This window comes from Pseudopodoces humilis, chromosome 10 (assembly GCF_049639895.1).
Source record: "Pseudopodoces humilis isolate 2021_Gansu_Grassland_sample_001 chromosome 10, ASM4963989v1, whole genome shotgun sequence".
NCBI classification, from domain to species: Eukaryota; Metazoa; Chordata; class Aves; order Passeriformes; family Paridae; genus Pseudopodoces; species Pseudopodoces humilis.
The window spans coordinates 29,268,892-29,285,031 of record NC_142209.1 but is presented as its reverse complement, the minus strand read 5'-3'; the positions used below and the strand labels follow the sequence as shown (position 1 = coordinate 29,285,031).

The 16,140-nt window shown below is 41.9% G+C and overlaps 1 protein-coding gene across 12 annotated transcripts in view; it reads right to left on the bottom strand.

The window, feature by feature from the left end:
• NFIA (nuclear factor I A) overlaps positions 1-16,140 on the bottom strand; it is a 248,965-nt gene that overhangs the window by 48,357 nt on the left and 184,468 nt on the right. For 4 of the 12 annotated variants that reach the window (XM_014250709.2, XM_014250706.2, XM_014250707.2 and 1 more), the window contains 3 exons: positions 14,110-14,196; positions 12,985-13,023; positions 4,442-4,570 (listed from right to left, as the gene is read on the bottom strand). The exons of 3 other annotated variants lie outside the window; for them this stretch is intronic. In XM_014250709.2, coding sequence (XP_014106184.1) covers positions 4,442-4,570; positions 12,985-13,023; positions 14,110-14,196 — 255 coding nt within the window. The remainder of the gene's footprint in view (positions 1-4,441; positions 4,571-12,984; positions 13,024-14,109; positions 14,197-16,140) is intronic. 5 more of the 12 variants (XM_005521213.3, XM_005521212.3, XM_014250712.2 and 2 more) reach the window with 4 other exon arrangements.

Genomic DNA, 16,140 nt, shown 5'->3' with positions numbered 1-16,140 from the left:
ACAAAGGTAGAGTTTTAATTACACGGTCGCTGACTTTTGTTTAGCTGGAGCTTTAACCCTTTGCAGGGCTCCCTCTCTGCCCTCCCTGCCTGGGCTACAGGCGGTGGAAGTTTGGGGACTGTGTCATGGAGAAAGCCTGACCTTGAAGCCATCTGTTGGGAAATTGCTTTTCCTTCAGCACCAGGTTACTCCAAAGTGAGTGCAGAAAATCAAAATCTCCCCCTGCTCAGTCAGCTGTGATGACATTGTAAACTGGATCATGTAAACTGGTCTGATGGTCAGTGTTGTGCTGTTTATGGGCTCACCTCAGCCTCCTCGCCCTTCTGGTGAGACTCTCTTGGCTCTCTGACATCACCACCCCTTGCTCTGAGGTGTCTGTGTCAAGCTGCACCGGTTTGTTGTTGTCAAAATGCAGAGGGAAGTAGGAGGTTACACCACTGTGCCAGCTGACAGCATCAAGAAGCAGCCACAGAGACTGGTACAGAACAGGACATTACAAAATGTCTTTTTACAATGTACACCATCACTTTGATTCACTTGGAGCTGGCTGACAGGACACCAGGACTTTGGTGGAGGATTTTGATAGAGAAGGACACGGTATCTTTCCAGGTATGTGACATAAAGGTTTTGCCACTTTGGCATGGACACAGAGTCCTGTGCTGCAGCGTTTCCCTGGCAGGCCTTGTCCTGATAAAAGTCTAAGTGGCAATGGTAATTATGGAGGAAATTAATATAATGGAAACCAGTCCACTAGTTGACTTTCATCCCTTCTTCTCACACACCCCCTTCCTTGGGTTCTTGCCTTCGTGCTGTATTTCTTGTTTCTTGTATTTGTGTTTCTCCTTCATTTATCTTCCTAACACACCATCTAATTGTTTTTTTTGGTTTTTTTTTCCCTTTCCTTGCCTTTTTTTCCTTGCTTTTTTGGCTTGCAGGATCCATGCTGTCATATTCCATGGGAATGCTTGAATGCTCTGCAGCACAGGCTGCTGTACATCCTGGCTTTACAAGATCGTGGTCAATTTAATGTTTCAGCCAGCTCCAGTTATAAAGTCACCAGAGTGTAAGTGGCAATACATGGAAGCTTAAAACCACTTATGTAAATACTGCTGTCACCCATAGTATTTAAATCCTTCACTGTCTGGTGAAGAGTTCAAGTGGTCTGGGAAGCTTTGTGAGATGCCAGCAATCCACGATGGCTTTGCAGTGCTGGAGTGCTGTGGTGAGCTAAGCTGACCACCAAATAATCTCATTTGCAGGTAACAAAAGTATGCCTGAGTAGGAGAGAGATCTGGCTGCTCAAATTTTCAGGGCTTTGAAATAAATTCTAAAACTGATAGTGATGCTAAAGCCACCCTATAGGTGATCAATTTACCATCTGCCAGACACTGAATCCTAACCACGCTGGTCCAGAGAAGACATATGGTGCATTCATAGAGTCATGCCCAAAAAACTGCCATCATCAAGTGAGGCTCCATGAATCACTTTGCTAGCTTATCACCAAAGAAACTTGGATCTTGCCACCATCTGTTGGAAGTACTGAGGAGTCACTGAAGCATTGGCATCCCTGCGCCAGCACTCGCTGCACATCTGGTCTGCTGGTCAGCCAGCTCAGATCCTCTCTCCTGGCTACTGCCCAGCTGGGCTGGGCACTGCCAGCAGCACCAGTGCAGACAGCAACGAGAGCACAGCCTTCCCAGCACAGCACATCCAGACAGTTCCATGGGAGCAGAGCTTTTCCAACTCGTTCGTTGGGTGGAGCACCTTAGAGCTAAGAAATCCTCTCAAGGATCTTACTCCTCCTCCTCCTCCTCCTCCTCCTCCTCCAAGGAAGTTTTGTTTCCAGAATGACTCATTGTGGGGATCACAGGGAAGGACATTCAGGATCCTGGGACACCCCAGCATCAGAGGTGCAGTGTATTCCAAGGGATGTTTGGAAGCGTGTGAAAGATTCGGGAATATTCCCGAGAAGTTATAAATCGCTGGTTGTCAATGACAACACCTGCCACGAACAGTCTACAGCTTCTTCTCTGCTGTCTATTTTCATCATGCTTTACAAATGCATCTCATACACACATCCAAGTGATAAACTTGCACATGCGAACACGAGAAGGAGACGGAACCTCCTTGTGATCGAGGAGCTTACTCTGACCTACTTACTCACAACTCCCCTTCCTCCCAAATCTCTCTGCAGAATGGGGATTAAATCCTGCTCTTTGTTTTCCAGAGACCCCTAGCAATGACCTGCCCCTGACCATTTACATAATGCACCTGTGCACAGAGGGAATTTAATTTAGCCTGTGTGTGCTGTACCATCATTTCTGCAGAGGCACAACTCCCAGTAACTACTGGTGGAAGTGAATCTCTCAATTATATCCTCTTATACGACAGCATTATACTCTTTATGTTGCCACTTCTGATACCTGAAAAGCTCCTCTCTTCTGCTTACCGTCCCTAAAGTATGCCAGAGGCGATGGGATAAAGAACAAAGCTGGATTTGCAGAAAATAATCCATCTCAGTGTATCACCCTTTACTAACAGAATGATTGTTTCAGCAGGGAAATAAACACAGCCAGTGTGCTGTGGAAGAAGAATACCGAGGAGGAATGTCCCGAAAGAACAAAGAATGAAGTCTGGGACCAGATTTTTTCAGGATGATGGCACTTAAAGAAACCATGGATGGATTCAGAGGGATTTATTTTCCTGAAAGTTGGTGAGACTTTGTTTGTGAGCAGGCATAAAATAGAGGATGCTTCTAAATGGTGTTGCAGAAGAAGAGTTTTGGTTAACTTGTTAGGAACCGTGATGATTAAAAGCTGTGTTGCTTCTCTGTGGAGTCAGTAAAGAACATCTCCTTCCGAACAAACAAAATTTGGGACTGTAATAATTCTATTTGCTTTTCTGGCTCCCACTGAATGTTCTTCTCACGTAGCCAATGGAAATCCCTCAGTGCACAGAAAAAGTCTTGTGAAAACAGACTGTAGATGAGATTTAAACAAGGCCTCACCACTGAGACATTTCCTCTCTCAACCACACAAGAATCCAAAGCACAGAGGGTCTAAACAGGGGCAGACAAAGGCAGTCAATGATCTTAAAAAATTAGTGTGAGGTAAAACACAGCTAAATAAAGAAAGGCCTATTAACTAATCAATCAACAACTGAAATCTAAAAGGCTGAACTTCTAAAAGACAGGAATTGGGAGTCAGCTGATGTGCACTGAATAGAATGTTAATGGAAGCTTCATATTATTCATCCTTGTATCACCAATTATCAAGGCTTTTAAAAGAGGACATACTTGCCAGACAGCTCAGATCCAAATTTCAAGGGAAATCTCTACAGAGCTTAGATGCCTAAATATCTTCTGAGTATCTAGGTGTATGTCTAAGGGTAATGAATAATTTTTATGGATTAACCACAACAAATCAAACTACAATAAGCAGATTTAACAAAGCACAAAACCTCCTGAAGTGCAAGTCTGACCTTGCTTCAACTTTGTGCAACTCCACCATTTCTCACCACATCACCTGGATGTGCAGACAAAGAGGCTCCTCCTGGTTTATGCTGCCCTCAGTGAAACCACACTGATGCCAAACAGACATTTCCTAACAATTTCTTGGATGAATTGCTAATATGCCTTTTTATGCTTCACCATTCGACCAATTCCTTAATAATCTTCTCTAAATGAGACAAAATTTCAGAGCAGAAAAGAAACATGTCACAACCATTCATTCCTATTTTTGTATCTTCCAAAGAGGTTTGTAAGAGGATTCATTCATTTGTGTCTCTTACTATGCCCAAGTGAGCTCCTTTTCAAATGTGAACTCAGTATTGCATTTAGTTTTCTAGGCTAAATGCAAATGCATCTTTCTAACAGAAATGTATAAGCACATCTAGACCCAGAGGACATCTCTTTTACTTGGAAAGTCAGTCAGAAGAGTACTGGGAAGGAAACCAGCCAAAGAACTATTGCAGGAACCAACTTCAAAGGAGTCCCCTAACAAGGCACACTGACACCAGCAGCACAAGAATAAATGACTGGCAGAAGGAAATCCACAGAGCTGGAAGACAGGCGTGGGTCAGAAGTGATGGATGGGTCCCTGTCTCGAGCAGTTGGACCGAGTCAACGTGATGGATGGTCACAAGCAGAACACACTTCCCTGCAACACATTCTGTCCCTTTCCCCACCCTCTTCCAACAAAACCCCAAGGCCCCAGAAACCAGCGTTTCCACCTCGAGCGGTCATCAGGAGCTCTCCCAAAAGCAGCCCAGCCTAACAGAACCATCCTCTAGACACCTAAACCCTCCTGGGTGTGAAGGTTCTGAGCACAGCCCCTCGCTGGGCGGTCACAGCTGGCGATGGCTTTCCGTGGAGCGGCGCTGGCACGGCCACGGCTGCCGTGGCCACCCCTGGGTGCCTGGGGGCTCTCGGGAAAGGCCTCACCTCTGGGTCCTGTAATGACAGGTCGATGGTGCTGTGTGAAAGCCGTTCCAAGGGAGGAGGTCTGCGAAGGCGAGGGACTGCTGAAACCAGACTTCTCTGACTTCTTTAATGTAGTTGGCGATGGCATTCCTGGCAAGAATGATTGATAAGTGCAATTTAATAATGCTAGGTCATGGAACGACAGCCTATGCATTGTGAAAGGGGGTGCAGAAGCAGCTAGACACACTTAAAGGACAAAGGAAACGCAACACAACAGCAAGCTGAAAGCTCACTTTTATTTGTGGGTTTGTTTTTTTTTTCAAGGCAGAAGCAGCCATGGTTTGCTCTGAGCCATGAGTACTAAAAGGCAGCCATATTTTTCTTATAAATCTGAAATACGGATAAGATGCAGCTTATTATTGCTACTGAAACCTACTCTTGCTTTATTTTTAGAAATCTGTAATAGCTGGAGCATTTGGATTTTTACAGGTTTTTTATGAGTTCTGTCTTTCACTCCTTGGTTTAGTAGATTATTGCAAATGGATCTTTTAAATGTGCCGCACGACTCAAGGCACAACTAGAGAATGGAGTTCTCTGAGTTCAAACTCTTCTTCCCCTCACTCTCTTGACTTCAAAGGTATTTTAAAGTTAACTGTTTATGTGGTTCTTTTTCGCTTTCAAATGTTTTTTTTTAAAGGGTGAGCTGTATTTATGTCTTGATATTAGTAGCCTCACTGGAATTATTTCAGAGTTGTTATAATGCCCTTGAACTGCATCAAAGGCTCCCAGTGAAAATCAGAATTAAGTTGTCACTGGGTGAAACCTCTGCCATGGACAGGCAGAAATGGTGTGGCACTCATCTGACTGGTTTGGTGTACAGGGTAAGAATAACTCCTCTTGATGCCATAACAAGGCTGTGGTATCAAAAGAAGTAATGGAATGAACACATTGCAGCGGGCTTTTAAAACCCGAGCCTTTTCTGTGTGTGGTAGATGCTTGGGTGAAAGAATTTTACAGTATATGGATTAAAAGTATGCATCTTTGTCTGTATTAGCCTGTATTTTTGCAGTTCTAGATGCATCTGGGTATTCTGATTATCAGAATGCATCCTGAAAACTCAAGATTTTCAGTACATACAGCCCATCAGGTGTTCTGCATATCCATAGGGATATATCAAAACAAAGGTGGAGATTTCAGGTGGAAAAGCAAAATATCAGGCAATGTTCAAGTTGAACTTCCACTAGCAAAGTAATTTAATTTTATTTCCAACTCTGTGTTTTATAGTATTTAATTGTTAAAAAAATAAGGAGAGAGGCCTGGACAAGATTATCTCTGGGCTATATTATTAACTTTATATTTAATAAGACTAGTTTTATAGTCCCTGGGATGTTGACTGCAATATGCAGGAGCCTTCTTGTACTTTATACTCTGCACTGCTGGGTCTTAATGGTTTCAGTGAGGCTTTGGAGTTTATATTTCTGTTAGTTAAATAAAGTAAGGGAATGGTTTGAGTTCCAGTGTTGTACTTGCAGCTTTCTGCCTCAAAACTTGTTTGCTACAGGGTTTGCTGTTATGGTGACTTTTTCTTCAGAGCAGGAAAGGTTACAGATTTAACCTTTTAAAAATCAAAGCTTAGAACTGACTATGGTGCAAGAAAAATACTGGGTTGGGTTTTTTATTTTTTTATTTATTTATTTTTATTTTCATGTGTTCTTAGGGACTTTGGAGCAGGAACAAAAGCAAAGATTGGTTCAGTTTCGGGGGAAGACAGAAAAAGGAGATTGAACTGAGGTGTTTCAATGAAACATTCCAGTGCAGCCTGCTGAATTTCTGCTCCAATGGGATGTAACTCAGTCACGGAATGTCCACATTCAGGACAAGGACACTCAAAGGAACTGACTGTGCTGTTGACCCAGATTTCCCTATGATGGAAGAACTGGGGGTGGGAACACCAAAGGAGTGTCAACCCCAGCCCTAAATGCAAAATATTAGGGGCAGTCCAAGTGACTTTTAAGAAAAGGGAAGGTGACTAAAATTTTCCAGCATGGGAGCTGCTCCAGGAGCAATGTTGTGCAGCCCATGAGCAGGGACCCAGGTGGGACATGAGTTACCTGAGCCCTGGGCAGGTGACAGAGGTCAGGGCAGGAGTGAGATCTCAATTCTATGGCTCAGCTGGCTCAGGAGCTCCCTGCTTTCCCTGGCTACAAACCCTCTTCAGGGTTATGGCAGAGATAATAAAAAATTCTTTTAAAAAAATGAAACAGCTTTTCTTTTACCCCTGTGTTAAAAAAAAAAAAAAAAACCCTGCAGGACTCATCTCTAAACCACAGCAGGGAGAAGGGGCAGAGGCAGTGGAATATGGTTTAAAGCTGCAGCAAGTTCGTGTGATTGTGTCCAAACACTGGAACTTGAGGAGCTACAAAGAAGCTGATGAATGACCTTGAGTGTGGCAGTGCTGAGCAGTGTCATGTTCATATGGGGATGGGTTTTATAAGGTCGAGGCAGAGGCTTTCATGTGAAAATAGAGATTTTAATGTAACCCTATGCAGGGAAATTGAGTAGAAAAACAAACTGAAGCGCTGATGATTGGTTGCTACTTTAGGTCTATTTGTTTGTTATCGTTCTGATTGCCATTATTATCACAAGTTTGGTTCATTTATTTATTTTTTTTCCAGGGTATTTTGAAATGTATTGGTTTGGAACAGTCCAACTATACCATGTTTTTGTTTTGTTTGGGGTTTGTAATGACACATTTTATTTTGAGTGATCACATCCATCAGATCTCAAGAAAAAAATGGCTGCTTCCTAGTTCAGAAGAATATGCAAACAGGAGCTTAATTACATCACTTAATATTGACCAAGAGAAAGAAGAAGATGAGCTTGCCAGCTCATTTCCAAAGCATGTTTTGTCCTTTAAGAGGGGAGGGTATGACAGAAAGTTAGGCAGTGCAAAGCAATTAGCATCATTCACATTTTATGTTGCGCTAGCATGGTGCTCTAGCAGCAAAATTCAAACATTCTTTGAATGGGTTAATAAAAGAAGAAATACAGTCGGCATGCAAGAAAAAAGGTTTCCAAGAACAAGCCAAAATATGTCCCATTCTTCTAAATTTATCACAGCCATGTCACATTATCCTTGAGACTGCCAGGAATGTCAATTTTTTTGCAATTTAAAAAAAAATATCTCATTTAGCACCATATGTTTGGTTAATGTGCCTGATATATCCTGCGTATTCTTTAGTCCATCCATTTCTAATACTCATTTTCTTTTTTTTTTTTTTTTTTTCCTCCTCCCCTTGCTAAGCCATATGTTACAATGCTGGTCATTCTGCTGAAGCTCCTTTTGGGAGCTGAGAGCGAGGGGACTCTTGTTTAACCACCCAGAAAAACTTTCAATTCTACAAGTCTCACTTAGGTGAGCAGTCTCGACACTGGAGTTAGTTGTAGGTGCCTGGTGCCTATGAAAATCAGGCCACCTATGAGGTGGCACAGTGTATATTAACTATGAGGAAGGAACTAAAGGTAGCTGGCTAAATATTGAATTAGGTGTTTAATTTCTGGCACCCACGCTGGAGACTCTTGGCTAGTTTTTAAGGGTCTTCTGCTCCACACCTAATGAGTTTTAACACATTTAGCGGCCCCCAGTCTGAAGGGCCCCTCCTGTGTTGCTCAGGGATGCAGGAAATTAAAAAGTTAAGGCTGAAGGTAGCTTGGGCAGAGCTGGGGATGCATCCCAGGAGGATGGCGCTGCCTTGCTCGGCTTTCCTCAGCATTGGTCCCTGGAGCCAGCGATTACTGGGGACCACTGCACTGAAGAGCAGATTTCAGCACTTCACAGGACCCTGAGGAAGGGGCAGTGCCAGCTCTAAGGACACCTCTGAGTCCCTGCTCTCCTGTCTCTGCTCTCTGGTGCAGGGCAGCAACAAATTACAATCTCCCCCAGCCTGTCTCAGCTGCGCTGGCCGGTGGATAGGGAATGGAGCCAAGGATCCTCCCCGTTCCCTGCCTCTTTCCATCCATCTGCTCTGAGCAAGGAATAAACAAGAACAGCCAGAACACAACGGCTGGGTAACCCAGGTGGGGGTTAAAAGTGTTCCTCACTATTCTGTGGATAGGACTCTTGTCCAAATCACAGTTACACCTGGCACTTTCAGGAAGCACAGCTTTCAGAATCCAGGTCTGAGTCTCCTCTGAATGTTATTTAGAGTGAGAGAGAAGAAAATCAGACTTTGTCTATTTTCATCTTATGGCAGCTTTTAACTACAGAATAAATGGAGAAGTTAATTGCTAAATAAAAGAAGAAAATAAAGGGATTTGTGGAATAAAATGCAGATGGAAGCCTAAGTGGGTGTGTAACTTACTGTACTTGTGTTCATGTGATTCTGTATGTATGCCAAACATATATGGTCTGAGCCTGCTCCCTTTAACATAAATCTGCTTTATTCACTGGACAGAGGGAACCTGATCAAAGACCATGATGGTGCTAAATGGAACAAGATGTGTACTTTAGTATTTTTTTCCAAAAGGAAGTATTAATTTGACATCAGTTTTTCAGCTGAGGAGAATTTTAATTGCAGTACACAATAAGCAGAAAATTCAGACAACAATAATCTTGAAACTGTTAGCAGCATTATATTTCTATCAAGGAATTTGAGTGCTTTTTCAACATTAGAGCTTTCTGAATTTTCATTAATTTGGCATTTCCCTAAACACACGAGTTATTATTTTGTTCATTCCACATCATGCATCACACCCTTCTGCTCAAATGCATAATGCAAGCGCAAATGGGATCCTTGTCCTTGGGAGATTCTGGTTACTGGAGCCATTGGATGTTGAAGTCCCGCAGAAAGACTTTCCAAAACTCTGCACTTCGCAAACCTCCAGCCCAAGTTTAATCAGTGAGTGCACAGGAAAACTTCGTGTTCCTCATCTTCTAAGGGGCACTGGAGCATTGTGGTGGGTTTAATTCCTCTACCTCCTCATGTTTGCCAGTACTAGAAACGCACCACACAAGAGTCTTCCTTGGGTACAGCTAAAGGTCTTCAAATGTTCATGTATGAGGCTGATATATATTTAAATGGACCAGAAAATGATGCGTGAGAATTGAATGCACAAATCCTCCCCAGAACAAACAAGTATCTGCCAACCTCTTTTCCATGTGCCTACCACGTGCCTTACTAAAAAAAAAATCAGGATTAGCTCTGATGGAATGGAGTCACAGCAAGAGGAGAACAATCCCCCTTCTCTCCAAATCTACACCTGAAAATCCATCCCATTTCACTCCATTAATTACTGACACAATTCTACCTGCACACACGTCACACAACAACTCCTTCTCTCGTTAGCTACGTTGGTAGACCAGCTCATATTCATCTCCAAAGACCTTTGGATAATTACCCCAATATTCCCAGTAGCTCTCTGCCACTAGATGGAGATTTCAGAACAAAAGCTATGAGTGAAACATGGTCTGGATCCCCCTTCCCAAGGCACACTAGGAAAAGGAATCATGGAAGCTCAGGTATTACCAGGTGGACCATGAACTCGACAACATGCAGAACAAACAGATGAAGCAGAAAAACAAGTCAGCTGTTGAAGGAAAAAAACTGATATATGGGAAGCATTTTCCAAGGAATTTTTATCCTTTAGCGTGAATTATTCCAGCAATTCCACTGAAATCAGTATCAACAGAAAGGCTGATCAGCTGCTATATATTTTTTTTTAAATTCCTGGGGAATTCCTGATTTCAAGCCTCTTGAAATGTTGACGGCTACACTCCTGCCAGTCATAGTAAGTCTGTTCTATTTAGTGCTGAGCAAACTTTGTCATCAGCCGAGATACGATCACACTGACTGCCATCCATCAGTTTACTGTATTAATTGCTCCAGTATACACAAAATACAACACAGATGGAAATTCACTCATCCTAATGAAGTGCTCTTTAGTTTCTACGTTCTGAATGGGTACTGGCTCCCCTGGTTGCAGCCGGAGTTACTGTGATCACTGATTAACTACCTGCCAGCGGAGCACCTCGCTTCACAGGGCTAAATCCAGCTTAATAAACACTGATTTTTTTTTTTACAGAAGAAAAATGAAAGCTCCCCCTCTATCCACTTATCAAACTGCTGCATATGCATCACCAACACACACATCCAGTTTCCTCAGAACTCGACATCTGACAGATCATCAGGAAAACAGAGCTAATCTATCCGTACCCATCAACATCGTATCATAGGTGACTGCCAGATACTTAAGAAGCCATCCAAAAGAAATGTCACAACTCTTTTTCAAGACACTACAAAAGAAATGTTCCAAATAAAATAAAGCAAATGCACGTACAAGTAAATGAGCCAAAGAACTTAATAAAAAGAGATTGATTAAAATGAGGACCAGAATGTTCAAAAAGGACTGAGAGAGAGAGAGAGAGGTGCCAAAGGCGCATTAAATGGATTCAATGGCTTTAGGTTTTAAATGCTTTTGGATTCCTCAGCAAATTTTAGCCAAAAATGATAATTCAAGTTAGAATCAAAATTCTGATGTCACTTTGGGAAAAAGAAGGTTGAAATTTCTCCTCTGCAAATGAGCACAGATCCATTTACGAGGGAGAAATATCAGTTTATCGTGATGGACAACCTCGCCTACAGAATTTTAAAGCCGAGCACTACAATATTCGCAAATATTTTTAAATCTCACCCCATGAAAGTCTGCCTTAATTGTTTGGTACAACATTCTCATAGAATGTATTACCTTGTCTGTTTGTATCTGTGTTTACAGCATCATCTGGACTGTTTTAGGTTGCTTAAATTCATTCCTGCTCTGGCACCCAAGCAGTTCTTTCAGTAACTAATAAACTAGTACTCAACATCTTACCAATTCCTTCAAAACATAATATAATGAGTTATATATTTAAAAACTTTAATGAGAAGAGCAATAAGCAGCAGGATAACAGTTCAATTCTGCCTTTGTGTTAATGTCAGGTTCAGCATAATTTTCCATTGTATAAATATATATTGCAAGAATAAAAAAAAAAAAAAAAAAAAAAGAGTAAATTTCTAATGACGTCTTTAGACATCTCGTCTAAAATTCATGACTACATTTGTTTCATTTCAAATGCTACTTGAGAATTTTTCAGCACACTTGGCAGATTAGATATAGCAGCAGGGACAAACTGCAGCCATCCATAGGAGAATATACCTTTATGTGGGTGCTTTGGGGATGGAACATCTATAGCTGCAAGGCAAAAAAATGCCATCATAAATTTGGATGGCATTTACAAAGCCCTCTAAAAAGTCTTTGCATATGATTATAGCTGAGGTATGATATTTTTGCAAGTAAAAGACCCAGAATAGATTTATGTTTCAACTATATCTTCCTGAGATGCATATGGATCCCAAATTGCGAGTGATACTAAGGGGAATCTTAGCAGCTGAAGAGGATGGAGTAAAATTTTTGGGGTTTTACTTATTTATTTAATTTTCTTAAAAATCATTTGCTCATTATTTGCATGTCATCAAACCATCACTGGCTACCCAGACTATATATAACAATGATGGCTGCTAAACGCCCCAGGCATGAGATGGAGATGGGTAAATATGCAGATTTTCTCAACTTGTGACCTCAGTTACTGCATGGTAATGTTTTCAGATGACTTTTATGATGACAAGACTACGTTTGGTGCTAATATTGGTTTTGAAGATTTAATCGGTGTACACTGCCATTGAACATGTGTTTTAATTGACAGAAGAGCTGTGGTCAGGGTTGAAAATAGCCCAGGTGATTTACCACGGACTGTAAAGCCACCCGATTCCTGCACCATTTGAGGTGAAGAGTTTATAGGTTATTCCAAAGGAAGAAGGAGTTGCAAACTGAGTTTGTGTGCATTGTACCGAGGGATTTATAATTTGGCAGGTTGAGGGTGTACTCATGGAACTGCTGTGTTTTGGTATCCAGTGGTTTTGGTGTTTTTACCCTCTGACTTTGACAGGCACAGGACTGAACACCCAGAAATAATTTGTAGCTGACCTACAGCTGCTGTTCTCCTTCCTGGGAATGTCCAGTTGCACACTGGGATGGCACTGGGGACCTGCCACCAGCAGCTCCCAGGCTGAAAACGCTTCCCCACAGGTGATACCAGACTGGTGAGATCAGCCTCCCTTCTCTGCATTCCCAGTGGCTTCAGGATTCCCTGAGGGAAGGCAGTTTGGCTTTGGCATCGCTTCCAGAGGAGCCTGGATGGCCCTGCTGCCTGCAGGTCTGCTCCTGGGAGCTGCCCAAGCCCTCTGTCACCCACTGGGCAGGTGAAAACACACCTGGCAGAGAGGCAGAGGGCTCCCAGGGAAAATCCCCCTGCAAGTTCTGTGAAAACAGGCATGGCAAGGGCAGAGGTGACATGTGAGTGCTCCCTCCAGCGCTGGCACTCTGGCAAAGGGCTTGGCACGAGCTCTGTCCTCACTAGACACCGGAGAATCCACACCAGAGGGGGCACCTGGGACATCCCCCCCAACCAACACAAAGACTCTGTGCACCGAGAACGAGAGCATTGGCATTGTTTGAATAAGCACACCCACCATGAAGTGCTCCGCGGTGTTCGGGGTTTCTTAGATATCCTGATTTTATAAAAGAAAGTAAAAGAAGAAAAAAGAAACAAGGTGAGAGAGAACACTATCATATTTCGTAGCAAGCAGGATACTGTGTGAAATCTTGGCCCAGTGAAGTGATAAAGCTTTCAGTTTGCTTAAGGGGAAACTTAGGAACAAATAGTGAAATTACCAAAATACCACATTGCAGGAAATGGGCGCATTTAGGTTCAATTAATCTGTAAAAAGGAAAATGGCACTTTAGCTTATAAAAACCAAGGGACACAGGGAGCTATCAGAAGTAACTTTACAAGATTTGTGTGCATGAGGATGCTGCTTCACTGGACCAAGAAAGCTACAGTATGGGACAGGATTTTTCTTTTATCAGACACTTTTGCTAGATAGCTTTGTCCAACCTCAGAAACTGCTGCTCTGGCATTATGAAATAATCCTACATAACTTGATCTCATGAGCTTAGGAACACAGAAAAATAGCCATGCCAAATCAGATTACAGGGATCCACCTAGTCCAGAATCCTCTCCCTGACAGTGGGAACTAATGGATGCCTAGAAAAGAGTAAAAAACCAGGGAAAGCATACAGTGGTAATTCTCCAAAACACTCTCCCAAATGATTTGCGATTCAAGGACTTCTAGGACAAAGTTGATATCATGGTATTGAAGCTGCTCGAATCCAAATGCACAGATTTACATTCCCCCCTCCTCCCCATTTTTTTATTTTTACTTTTTTTTTGGATTTCTACCCCCATGAGATTTCTACCAGTCACACAGAAAAGGTTTCACAGTTTGGTGCTGGCAAGTCCAGCGTTCTTGCCACTAACTCAGAATGAGCTAACAGCTTTCAAAAGCCCAATGATGTTATGTGTATAAGAGCATCCAACACTTTTTCCTACGTAAAAAAAGTGACATGTGTGCTGAGGTGCTCTAAGTGTAAATACTTCGGGAGATTTTATTTTTTTTTTTATCTTTTCTTTTTTTTTTTTTAAAAAAAAAAGCAAAAAAAAGGCAAGAATCTGGCTGTAAATTGATATTAACATTTTTCAGTATATGTGTAAAACACATGTTTCAGAAGAATAGAAGAGAGAAACTGTCACTCACTGGGAAGCTTTAGAGCTATCTGGCTCCCTGGGAAACTGCATGCAACTATTCTGGTGTCCAAGGGTTTGACCAGTGAGTTTCCTCTTCCTGCAAAGAATGAATGCAGAAGTAATAGAAAGTCTGAGGGGGAAGATTTTAGCAAATGGCTAAAGATAATCCTATTCTGCCCACTCCAGCAGGTAGGAAGCAGGTGGTGGTGGTGGAAGAAAAAGGGTGGGAGAGGAGAAAGGGCTCTGTGTCCCTCCCAGGAGCTGGCACAGGGAAGGGCAGGAGGCTGCACTCGGAGAGACCCAAAGCCCGGCAGCTCAGCCCGGTGAAATCCCTTTGTGTGTGGCCACCCCAGTCCCAGCAGGGACACACAATGTCAGCACGTTCTGCTCTGATTCCCGGGGCCTGGTGTGACTCCCTTTCGGGACAGATCTTGGGGACTGGAACTCGGCAAATCCCATATTCCCAGACAGGAGCACTGGCTTCTTCAGCATCCTGCTCAGTTTACTATCCACTCTTCAGGGGAGGGTTTTTAGAAAGTTTTAATTTTCTAATCGAATCGGTGCCTACACATGAATTTTTTTTACTTCATTTATTAAAAGAATCAGTAAAAGTAGGGGTCTAAAAAAAAAAAAGCTTATCCTTACATTTTTGATGGCATATTGACTTTGTAAGAATCTACAGGCAGGAGTGATATATCAGGGAGTCCCTATTACTTTACTTAAAGCAAAAATTAGAAAGTGATCGGAAAGTTTTATAGAGGAGAGCAGAAACATAATTTTAAGCCTCTTAAAATTGCCTGAACTGTGAAATCAAGTAATGAACACTAGAAAAGAATCTGTCAGCTGGAATCAAGGCTTAGACTAGTCAGCATTTTCTTCCTAAACCTTATTATGGCAAAGATTTTTCATCTCTGCACTCTGTTCAGCCCAACAAATAAACCGACTTGACCTCCACCTGTTACCCGGTGAAGTTCGCTGTCATCTCTGACTAAACCCTTTTCTTTCCCTTCAAAGCCCTCAGCACCACTGAGAAGGTGGGAAGACACAGCTGTGCACTGACTCAAATTGATACCAGTTCATAACCAGACAGCGTTTCACAGTACAAATTACAAGCAACAGAGGAGAAGGGGAGGGGAAGGGAAAAAAAAAAAAAAAAAAAAAAAGGAGAAAAAAAGAAAATGTAGTGCCAATGAATTCTGGAAGGGGGCAACATTTTTCATCCATTTAACAATGAGATTTTAATAAAAAGAAGTTCTTTTTTTTTCTTTTTGTTTGGTTTTTTTTTTTGTGTGTGATATTATGGACTAGCATTTATGAGGCAAGAAACATTTTGCTTATGCCATAACAAGGAACCTGTGCTAACACCACAGAGGAAGGACTGAAGAACATAATGGAAGCTATTTGTGTTGCTTTTATATTTCATAACTTGAGTGCATTACACCGGTTCAAAGAGGTTCAGCTTCAAATTGCACGTAGGTTTCTCAACTTAGGAACAAGTCACAGCTATATAATGCAACACTGCTAAATAAAAAGAATTAAATATTATGGAACACAGAACAGCAAGAAATGTGTCATGAGGAAACCCGTGGAGCTGCTGCAGTCGTTTCTTCAAATATATCATCGTGGCAAAACCGTGTGAGAAGCTTTCTAATACAAAGACATATCAGAAAAAGCCATTTCATATAAAGTTGGACTTCTCTGGGTGATTAATGCTACGTTCAACAAAGGAGACAGTGTCTGTCTAATTACATTAAATACTTATCTTCTAGGGATTGGCAGGGTGTTTCTGCTCAATGTCACTTTTCATGACAATGTAATGATAGATCCGTTTACTTACCAGTGCCATTAGCAAAAATTGTACTGTTTTCTCAACTGCCCTCATATCACAAAAATATTTGATTAACATACTGCAGCTTATCTAATACTCTAAGCAACATATTCTGCATAGTTTTCTCTCTATTAAAAGAACAAGATTACAGCTTGTAAAATTTTTATTGTGCTCACACAGAAATAAATGAATAATGTGTGATAATAGTTCAAG